We start from the raw sequence: 11,333 nt of genomic DNA, 5'->3' as shown, positions 1-11,333 counted from the left end.
AACAAAATGCGCATGACAATCACATTCGATTAATTGTGCAGCCCAGTAGCTAGCTTCTATTATTTTGTTTACCTCATCAGCAGCTTGTGCAGTGTTGGTTGCTTGGTAACAGACCTGAGAGTGGATTGTCAAGCTTGATAATGCAATTTAAGATTTCCTAACTAGAGATAAGAACCAAGATAAGAAACTTTCTGTAATACGCCCTGAAGCCTAAATGAGTGGAGCATGCTGGATGGTACCTGCACCTGCCTCAACCTGACCTTCCTGAACTTGACATGTGAACTGACTGCACTCAGCTGCACATGGATATGAGAGTTATAAGAAAAGAAGAATGATTTGAGGGTTAATGTACTGCTCTGCTGCAATCACATCACAAACAGCACTAACACAATCGGTTTGAGCTTTTCAATCGCATTTCAGATCAGCGCTGCTCACCTGATCGCCTTCTGCTCGACCTCGCTTGGTCTCTGGAGTTCCTGTTTCATTTCGGATGACCTTCGGCTTTCTCTTCTTCACAGCGTCTGAGGACATGACTGAAATATGAAAGAAATCAGAATGATCATAAATGAAATCACAAGCCCTGATTTAAAAATATAATGTGACAGTACACTTTTGTCAGTTGTGTGTTTTGATTTGTTTTACTGTAATTTCAAATTGCATCCAAACTGAAACTTTACTCTCTGGGGGAAAGAGCTTTCATATATTACTATCATAATATATTTTATGAATGTGACGCAGGAAGTTCACTCCTAAGTTACTCTTAGTATTTTCTCACAGACTATTTATATGCAATTATTTTTTTATGTTTAACTGTATCTGCTTGTGCTGTTATTGTATAATTGTTTTCAGTCATTTAAATAAAGATGAAATAAAATCCAGTTGTGTGTTTTGATTTGTTTTACTGTAATTTCAAATTGCATCCAAACTGAAACTTTACTCTCTGGGGGAAAGAGCTTCCATATATTACTATCATAATATTTTATGAATGTGACGCAGGAAGTTCATTCCTAAGTTACTCTTAGTATTTTCTCACAGACTATTTATATGCAATTATTTTTTTTATGTTTAACTGTATCTGCTTGTGCTGTTATTGTATAATTGTTTTCAGTCATTTAAATAAAGATGAAATAAAATCAAATAGAAATATTATGTGAAAAAAACTAAACTTAAAAACAGAAATGAACATAATTCAAAGCTAAATAGAAATATATTTTTAAAACTAACAAAATAAATTAAAATAAATAAAATAAATATCAAAAAACAAAATTTAAATCAATTAAAATGAAAACAGAAAAATAAAAGCCAATTCAAAATATTAATAAACAGCATAAACATATAAATAATGCTAAAAAATAACATTATTCTGCTTTGAGTAAGAAGTCAAACGTGTTTTAAATATCAAATACAGACTTTACGTTTCTTAATTAAATATTGGTTTTGTAAGTTATATACATTATATATATATATATATATATATATAGTAAACTGTGCTATCAGGCTAGCTTCTCGTTAAAGTAACAGCGGGTTGATTTAAACACACGATATTCATGTTGTGTTTAAACAAGATGCACCGAAATGAAATCATAAAATCTCACCTTTCAACTGCTTTTATCAAATTAAGTATCTGAATATGAATTTAATCATTAAAAGGTCTCATTCAAACAGCAGCAGTGAGCACGGCGGACAGCAGGAGGAAGCAACGGACAGCGCTTCCGCTTTCTGATTTACACAATAAAAGATCGACCGAAAAAATCAATTCCTTATAAAATAGGTACCGTATATCCAGAACACATTTCACATTTAATTTAAAACAGTCGATTTACATTTCATTCATTTTGATTTTATTAATGCATGGCTGGTGTTTTTTTTTTCTTCTTTTTCTACTATTACCTATTTTACACAACACATAAACGACATTCTTCTTTACAAATCCTCGTTTTGTACTTCTAATTAGTGACCGTTGTTTTGTTCTGACCTCTCTGCTGCGTTTCCGAGTTCGTCACTTCTTAATTTTTAATATACCTCCGACTGGATTCGTCTGAAAGAAGAAAGTCATATACACCTAGGATGACTTGAGGGTGAGTAAATTATAGGCTAATTGTCATTTTTGGGTGAACTAACCCTTTAAGTTCAGTAACAGTGTCACTTGTGAACTTTCATTTAAGCAACATCTAGCTAACCTCTCCACTTCTGTATTGCTTGACTAGGATGAAAAAGCCTCGTGTAGGCATCACCTGTTGCTGGTCAGTGTTGTGCTGCTGGTTATCTGTGTCCTCATGAGTCTCTGTGGAACTTTTCCTTCACGTTCACCACGTTCTTACCAGGGGAATGACCTTCAGAAGGTAGTACTATGGATTTAAACTGTAGCGCTTACCAATGTACTCTGATTTACCAAAGAGCTTTGATTTGCATTTTTTCTTGAGACAGCGTGCAACTTTGTTGTGTGAATTAACATGTTGTGAGTTTTATTATACAGTTTGTTTTAAAAGCATTTAAACAATTGAAATAATTCATAGGAATCGCTGCTGAGCCGATGAGAAACATCTGCAGAACATCCACATTTGAGAGTGAACTGGCACCACGTGACATCAGAAAGAAATGAGCATTTGGGTATTCGACAGTAATTTTTCATTTTCAACATGTTGGTGTTGTACAACTAAGAAATGGCAGCCGGTTATTCAGGCTGCATGCAATTTCATTCAGAATAGATCTGATCTAAATGTGACTTTATTTCATGTTTTGTTGCAATACTATGCTATGACATGTGAGTGTTAACAATCCCAATATAACCTGAGATTGACGGTTATAATATAACTATACTCCAAGAGTAAGTTAGATGATTGAAAGCTTTGTCTTGATGTCACACGAATTAATATCTTTAATATTAATCATCATTTGTTAATTTTTCTAAAAACAAAATGTATTAAAATATTCCATTGTGCCATTCTGGCAATGAGCAAAGTAAAGGTGTCCGGACATTATTCAGCAGTGGTGTATTCAGTGTTCTGGTCTTTTAATTCACATACAAAAACTACACAGAAAACACACTTACCTTTTGACAACAATTCACAAAAAACACTTTTTTATCACAATGGCCAATCATCAAGCCAGAAATACACCTAAATGTCATTGTGCCATTCTGGCAATGAGCAAAGTAAAGGTGTCCGGACATTATTCAGCAGTGGTGTATTCAGTGTTCTGGTCTTTTAATTCACATACAAAAACTACACAGAAAACACACTTACCTTTTGACAACAATTCACAAAAAAACACTTTTTTATCACAATGGCCAATCATCAAGCCAGGAATTGGTGGATAGACCTTTAAGTTAACACTGCTAATTCAAAAAAGACAGCATAATAATAGCAAAAAATCATCTTGAATCATTTCACACTAACAATTTACCTAAATGTGAAATGTATTACATTGGCCTTGTGTGATGTTTACGTTAAATTCTAAGTCAATCATCATTTTTGATTAGGCCTATTAAAGGTTAAAAATGTTGCCTTTAAATTTTGTTGATATCCATTTTATTCTCTGAAACTTAATTAGGTATCATATTGATATTACGGAATAAGACCCCCCCTCATTCAGTCAAAGACACATATTCTTCAAACCCCGCCCCCTAGAGAAACATCAGCCAATCCGAACGTTTAAAAAGCAGCCAGCGTTTTCTTAATGGCTAGAAAAAAATATTTTGGGCTGGAAATATTTTTTTCTTTGCGGCTCAGACAGTCTGGTTACACAAACAGGTGTGATTTCTCACCAAGTTCAGTAGTAGTATAAAAAAAAATATTTGCAACACTTCGAAATCAATGAATGGTATCTGTTTGAAGAGATGCAACAGCTTTTATGTTCAGGCAGACATTTTGTCCCCTCCGTCCATTACATACAGTTTTCATCGTAAGCCTTCACCTTTTACCAAAAGTGTTTTGCTAAAAAGCTTACAGACTGTATAGCTTGAACCACAAACTATATAAATTAGTAAAATCAACTTATCTGACAAAACGTGACTTAATTCATAATACCTCGTGGTTTCATATTGGATAAAGGTGGTCGTATCATTATTACCTTTTATATGATTTTAAAACCCAATAGCAGCAGGTCAGCGTATCGATTAGTCGTGTTGTGCTTTATTAGCACCCCGCGTTTTTCCACGCCACATTCCTTCATGGACCAGCAAACTTACTTCCTGCTTTACGTTAAACGACGGCGACTTCAACCAATCATACGCGCGTAATGAAGCAGAGGGCGTTGCGATTGGCTGAGCGCGGCGAGGAGGGCGGGGCAAGCTGTGCTCGGCGCTTGTGCGTGTTGTTCGAGGGAAAGAGCTGCTGGAGCGATTGGAGGCCTTGCATCTGCTTTCTATGAACGAAAAAGGAATAAACACGTTCTGTTTGGTAGTTTTCCTCATGCAACAGGCAGAAACCGTTGGATAAAATCAAACGGAGTCCGAGGAGTGGTTAAATGGTTTGCATTATTGAAATCACATTTATTGCTTGTGTTACTGTACAAAGGCTGTTGGATTTGTAAATGTAGACGGTTGGTTATGGACAGGCCGCAGTTATTTGACCAGTGCTCCTGTGCATGCTTCATTGCATGAGTCAGGAGATAAATCTGACAGTCCAGATACTAATTTGAGCGTTTAGTGAATGAATGTGTTAGCAGATCATCAGTCTCTGCTGTTGCATGGATCTTAAGGGCCTTGCAGCATGGGTTGGCCTGGCGTGTGTTTGTCTGTGAATTTAGTCAGTTCAAGGACGGGCAGTAAGAGACACCCCATTTATGAGCTCACCTGTACGGTTCATTATTTAACCCAGAAAAAGAAAATATGCATTATCATTTTAAATGGCAAAAGTTTGTACATGTTCAAAAAAATGCATCATGCATGCCTACAATAAGAAAGGATATATAAAAAAAATAATTTACAGTGACTAAAGGTTTATTATGTCGAGATGGAAAAAGCACACAGAATGGCAAATGCTGTAGTTATAGAAAATTTATATTTTTCAATTTGAGGCTACAGTACTTTACTGTTTTTGTGATATGTAGTATGCATCCTGGGCACAGTATGCAAGAACATTTGCTAAAGTGCAGTATACAGTATAACACACTGCGGGGAACCCCACAATGTATTGCAATTGAATCCTGTAGGAATGCATTGGAAGTAATTACTTATTAATTTGACAGCCCGTAGTAAAGGGATCTTTTTACTCAAAATTGAATTAAAAATGTAAACTAACTCTATTAATTTCCAAAAAATGTTGCTGGACGCATCATGTGATCATCATAGCAATAGCATAGCATACTACTGTTTGCAACGTTTGTATTGTTGCATATTTTTTACTGTTGCCACTTACTATTTATAAAAAATATAAATGCCAGTAAGCAAGGTTAATATTCCAATTTCCAATGAGTTGGTCAACAGGTGATATACTACAGTTTTGCAATAGATCCATGGATAGTGTGTACTGACGTGTTTGTTTCTTGTTTTCTAGGTTTTGAACAATCACACTTGATTCTCATCATATGGGAAGAATGTAGAAGCGAGTCGTGAATACAATCAGCTTTTTTTTATAAATTAGTTTTATTTTGGAGACTATGGCCTACACAAATTACAGCTCATTAAACCGAGCTCAGCTCACCTTTGAATATCTGCACACAAACTCGTAAGTACCAATTTTAGTGTGTTTATATGCACGTGAAAATAAGTCATGACATTCTCGCGTTGTGTAATTAAATAAAACTATGCCATGGTTTTTCCATAATGGGGATTGGTAAAACCATTCCTATAAGAGAAATGTCCTGAAACAGGCTACCATGAGGACTCTGGGAAGGATTCCTTTGGTATTTTTGAGATTGTGTGCTTGATTTTAAGCATTTAGATTATGCTGCTGTGTTCTCAAGCATGTGTACTTTCTACAGAGCAGCTTGCAGCAGCAATATGGCCAGAAGTCATTCATTGTCAATGAAAATTTTTTCAGCAAAGTGATGCACAGACTGTCAATGGCAGTGCAGACAATGTATATGTTTTTGTGAATTGAACACCAAAGAACAATTGGGGAGGATGATGTTTTGGTTGTACATTCCTATGCATTCATATGAATTATTCTTGTATAACAACTCGACTTTGACACATACGTTATCGGCCATAAACTACAAAAGTAACACGCGATGGTAAGGGTCATTTTTTGTTGTTGTTGACCAATTATTTTATTGCCAACAGGACAACCCACGAGTTTCTTTTTGGAGCTTTAGCCGAACTCGTGGACAACTCAAGGTACAAACACAGTTTTTCCGTCAGTAATTATTAAGTATTACTGACACGCTAAATCATAATGTTTCTCGTCCACAGAGATGCAAATGCCACACGGATAGACATCTATACAGGTTGGATACAATAGTTTTAAGTTATAGAAATACATTTCAACACTAGCAAAAATATGTACTACAACAAAACGAATTGACCCCAATACATGTTCATATTCATTCGTTATGGCCAATCAGAGAAGAGACCAGATCTGAGAGGCGGGTTTATGCTGTGTTTCCTTGACGATGGCACTGGAATGGACCCCAGTGAGTAAAGCAAAGAAAACAGAACACGTCATACTACAAAATGCATGCATTTCCACTCAACAGCATCTCATACACAACACAGTGATGACAGTAGAAATGTTTTGAATAGGCGAAGCCACACATGTCATCCAGTTCGGCAAATCAAGCAAACGATTCCCAGAGTCCACTCACATTGGCCAGTATGGAAATGGATTAAAGTCGTAAGTATTATTACACTTCTCCCATAAAACCAATAAACTGCCCGTATCTTGATATTCAGGGGATTTTTTTTAATACATAAACATCCTGGTCTCTTTTAGGGGTTCCATGCGTATTGGGAAGGACTTCATCCTTTTGACCAAAAAAGATGACAAATTAACGTGTTTGTTTTTGTCGCGAACATTTCATGAGGAAGAGGGTCTGGACGAGGTAAGACGTTGATTTCTGGCAATCACTCATTCTGAACGAAGAGCAGACCTCTGAGAGTTATTGGCCTGTTCTCGTAGGTGATTGTCCCGTTACCCAGTTGGGATGCGAAGACCCAGCAGCCTCTGACTCAAGACACGGAGAAGTACGCTACTGAGACTGAACTCATCTTTAAGTATTCACCTTTTAAGAATGAAGAGCAGCTATTCCGCCAGTTCAAGAAGATCGAAGGACCCAGTGGTTTGTTTTTACAGCACTTTATCAAAAATAGAATCTATGTGGTTAATCTGATGAGTGAATGAATGCCTTTTATAGTCATTATACACACGTACAATGAAATTAGAATAGCTTCCCTTCAACATAATTTACATATATCACATAGTACACATACAACAAAACATTAAAGAATTGAATTGCACTAAGACTTACATTCAACATAAGAAAATAAAGAGTTGTATTGCACAATAAGAGTGTCTTGCATTCAGAGGCCGTTAAATCTTGAGTACTGTGTGTTTGTAGGTACGCTGGTTGTAGTTTATAACTTGAAGTTGATGGATAACAGAGAACCGGAGTTGGATGTGGAGACAGATCACCAGGACATTCTGATGGCTGGGATGCTGGTAGAGGGAGTGTGAGTTAACTCGCAAATGATAAATTCTTCACCTTTCTGTAGATCTTAGCACCAACCGTAAGTAAACACAATTAGGTGGTTTTCACACTGGGCTCACTTGCTGTGGTTCGAACCCGAGTGTGAATGTCTCCCCCCCCCCCAGCGTTGGTCTGGTTTCACACTCTCTTGATTCTATCGAACCCCGGTGCATTTGCTGTCATCTTACGTCATCGCAAACGCACATTATATTATGTTTTTGGATTAATTTGGTGCAATTATGCGCAGCAGAGTAAACAACATATGGGTTTACTGTATGTGCGTCGCATGTAGACGGCTATTTTGAGGAGACAGTGGATTACCACGCATTGCCGCTTTGATTGCAGTTGCTACAAGCGAATACACTGCAGGCTCACTCTCGCTCAAATCCAAGGTAAATCAGCAGCACTATTTTCACTTATATGTGTTTTATTGAAGAAAATACATTGTAATCGGCTAAAACGCATGCGCACCCTGTTGAAAAAACCAGCATATGCTGGTTAGGTATGTTTTGATGCTGGGATGCTGGTTTATGCTGGTCCTTTGCTGGTTTATGCTGGTCCTTTTGCTGGTTTATGCTGGTCATGTGCTGGCAAAGGACCAGCATAAACCAGCAAAAGGACCAGCTTAAACCAGCAAAGGACCAGCATAAACCAGCTTAAACCAGCATCCCAGCGTCAAAACATACCTAACCAGAATATGCTGGTTTTTTCAACAGGGCAGGTTACTTTACTTCCTGAACAAGTGCGCACCCGAGTCCGAGTTGCTTTCATATTCACGCGAACCGCGCCACAGTTCGCGTGCAATAGTCTCGGGTTCGGTACCCGGGTGCGCACCAAACGTGATAGTGTGAAAGTGCCCTTAAAGCAATAATTCACACCAAATGAAAATCTGCTGAAAATGTACATACTCTCAGGCCATCCAAGATGTAGATGAGTTTGGTTCTTCATCAGATTTGGAGAAATGTAGCATTGCATCACTTGCTCAGCAATGGATCCTCTGCAGTGAATGGGTGCCGTCAGAATGAGAATCCAATGTAAGAAACTAGTCTGCCCCGACCCAGATTCCGCTCCACAATAGATGTTTGAGTATACTCAGTTCCCAAAATGCCTAATTATTATGGCGAAGAAGAAAGTCAACAGTTACGTTGTTTCTACATCATTTGGGATGATCACATCCTGAGCAAATGGTGACCAACTGGGAATGGGTGTGGGACACCAAGAATTTTATTAACATACAGGTCACAGCTGTTACAACAGGAGCAACTTCATTTACATCAAGGGTAGTAAACTGTAAGTGTATAAAAGGTTTGAGCTTAGGATGTTTCAGGGTTCATTTTGACTCCGTTGAACCCAAGGTACTACACGTACTTTGTCACTGCTATGCTGTAATAAACATCTTCAACGAGATCTTCAACGTTCTCATAATTTTTTCATACACCAAACTGCTGATCACAATAAACATCACAATAATCCACAAGTAATCCACACCACTCCAGTCTATCAGTTAACATCTTGAGAAGGGAAAGGCTGCGTGTTTGTAAGCTGTTTGGACTCTGACGGCACCCATTCACTGCAGAGGATCCACTGGTGTACAAGCAATGTAATGCTGCATTTCTCTAAATCTGTTCAGATGAAAAAACACATGCTTCTACATCACTACATGTTTAGCCCCGCCCACCGATTCACGAATGTAGTGTAAATAACAAGAGAAACGAGCGCAGGTCTACACAGAAACCAAACGATAAAGATGCTCTGAAGACAACAAGACGCTGTTCAGTGCCAAGCTATTGCCTTCCTTCTGATCCCAACATTAGGAAAGAGTGGATGAACTTTATTTTTAATGAAGTTCCAGATTGCATCAGTAAGAATTCGGGCCTCCAGGAGCAGAATTGTCATAAACCAACTGATGTTTCTCTTGAGCTGGCATAAGGCATGGGTTTTAAACATGTTAATGTAGTGTTGGATGTTTTTTCGGTGATGCTGACACATACTTTTGTGTTGATAACAGGAAGCCAGAGAGGAGGTCGTTCCGTGCGTATGCTGCTGTCCTGTACATCGACCCCAGGATGAGGATCTTCATTCAGGGTCACAAAGTCAGAACCAAGAGATTGTCCTGTTGCTTATATAACCCTAGGTAAACATGAAAAAATAGCAGTTTCACAGTATATACACAGTTTTAAGGTGTTTTCACACCAAAATGACTTCTTTAAAAAAAAATTAGTTTACATGTTTTAAGTAGTTCTTGTAAACTTAAGTGTGAAAACTCTCTCAGAGGTGAATTTATATGAATTTATATACACACACATATATATATATATTTATACACACTCATCTGTGCATTATTTTCGACTTCTAGGATGTACAAATACACATCAACACGCTTTAAAACTCGTGCGGAGCAGGAGGTCAAGAAGGCAGATCACCTCTCGAAACTTGGTGAGTTTCACCTCAGTCCACATAAACATCTCAAAGTGGACTTGAATCGGACATTAAGGGAAGTTGCTTTGTCATGCTTTGTGGCTTCTAAATGGCATTTCCTCTATCTGACCATATCTGCTTTTAACCTCTTCAAATACTGAACCACAAGTTTTGACAGAGGATGTAGCTGCTCAGTTTCACACACACAGTGGGCATGTTTATAAATGCCTCTTTTAGCTCTTCCCTTGATAAAGACTGTAACAAAAGAAGAAATGTAAATGGTTTTAGACTGAATTCTTAGTGAGAGAATTAGACATTGTGCTGTAAAATCAAATCACTTATGTCCCTTTTTTCTTTGTCTTTTCTTGTGCATATGTTTGACTTCCTCTCTAGCTGAGGAGAAGGCGCGAGAGGCCGAGAGTAAAGCTCGTGCCGTGGAGTTAAAGCTTGGTGATGACTTATCCAAAGAAGCCAGAGTAAGACCTCACAGCCACCCCAACACACACTTCAGACCCAGAAATGATCTTGATCATAGATCAAGGGTCTCAACTTTTCTGTGGAACACAAAAGCAAATGATTACAAGAATGTCCAATGAATAAGGACTGACCTGGTCTATCAACTTCAGTTCCCAAAAGCATAGTTCAAGGATTTGGTGTTTCCCGAATCCATAGTTCCAATCAGCATTCGCAAGCAGCATCGCAGTTGTGTGGTTGGAACTACAGCTAGAAGCACAGTTTATGTTAGTAAGGACTAAAATAGGTCATGCACTTAAGTAAAATAAGCAAACATGTAATATAATCTATATCTTTCATTACATTCATATACATTTTTAATTCTATACCTTTTCGTTTAAGTGATTTCAAGTGCCATTTTTGAAGAGTGCGCATGTGTGTACATGCTCTGGGGATCCTCTGAGAAATATAAGGAAACCTGTGAAATAGGGCTGTCAAAATGGCTGAAAAACTAAATTTGAATTTTGTACTTAAATATTATCAAAATTCGAATTATATTCTAATTAAAATGCATAATTTCAGTTAGGGTTAAGAAAAGCTTTTGGCTTCTCTTCTGAGGCCACAAGAGGGCGCATCGAGCAAAATATTACTAATGCACATTTATTCAAAGCATAAGATAACATGACTATCTGTGAAAAAAGTGCATAATGTTTATAATAATGTATATAAACCAATTATAATTAATTAAGTTGCTTAAACAACTATAAACAAAACAGCATCATGTATGTATGCATAGTTTAATACAAAGGGCCGAAAGCCAATCACACAGAGTA

The 11,333-nt window shown here is 37.4% G+C and overlaps 2 protein-coding genes across 2 annotated transcripts in view; one reads left to right on the top strand and one right to left on the bottom strand.

Moving 5' to 3' along the window:
* LOC107754363 (THO complex subunit 5 homolog) overlaps window positions 1-1,732 on the bottom strand; it is a 23,615-nt gene extending 21,883 nt beyond the window's left edge. Inside the window, exons 1-2 of the mRNA XM_016570782.1 lie at window positions 1,596-1,732; window positions 436-533 (exon numbers count right to left, since the gene is read on the bottom strand). Of these exons, the coding sequence (XP_016426268.1) occupies window positions 436-531 (96 nt within the window). The 5' untranslated portion in view covers window positions 532-533; window positions 1,596-1,732. The remainder of the gene's footprint in view (window positions 1-435; window positions 534-1,595) is intronic.
* Window positions 1,733-4,306: 2,574 nt separating this feature from the next.
* LOC107754332 (MORC family CW-type zinc finger protein 2A-like) overlaps window positions 4,307-11,333 on the top strand; it is a 19,456-nt gene continuing 12,429 nt past the window's right edge. The window contains exons 1-12 of the mRNA XM_016570741.1: window positions 4,307-4,470; window positions 5,499-5,669; window positions 6,227-6,280; window positions 6,356-6,390; window positions 6,508-6,576; window positions 6,686-6,776; window positions 6,876-6,984; window positions 7,062-7,221; window positions 7,501-7,612; window positions 9,638-9,763; window positions 9,986-10,065; window positions 10,441-10,523. Coding sequence (XP_016426227.1) covers window positions 5,602-5,669; window positions 6,227-6,280; window positions 6,356-6,390; window positions 6,508-6,576; window positions 6,686-6,776; window positions 6,876-6,984; window positions 7,062-7,221; window positions 7,501-7,612; window positions 9,638-9,763; window positions 9,986-10,065; window positions 10,441-10,523 — 987 coding nt within the window. The 5' untranslated portion in view covers window positions 4,307-4,470; window positions 5,499-5,601. The remainder of the gene's footprint in view (window positions 4,471-5,498; window positions 5,670-6,226; window positions 6,281-6,355; window positions 6,391-6,507; window positions 6,577-6,685; window positions 6,777-6,875; window positions 6,985-7,061; window positions 7,222-7,500; window positions 7,613-9,637; window positions 9,764-9,985; window positions 10,066-10,440; window positions 10,524-11,333) is intronic.

Source organism: Sinocyclocheilus rhinocerous, unplaced genomic scaffold, assembly GCF_001515625.1.
Source record: "Sinocyclocheilus rhinocerous isolate Xijiao unplaced genomic scaffold, SAMN03320098_v1.1 scaffold561, whole genome shotgun sequence".
Lineage (NCBI taxonomy): Eukaryota > Metazoa > Chordata > Actinopteri > Cypriniformes > Cyprinidae > Sinocyclocheilus > Sinocyclocheilus rhinocerous.
Note: the sequence above shows the minus strand (reverse complement) of the source record. Positions and strands in the feature narration are given on the sequence as shown.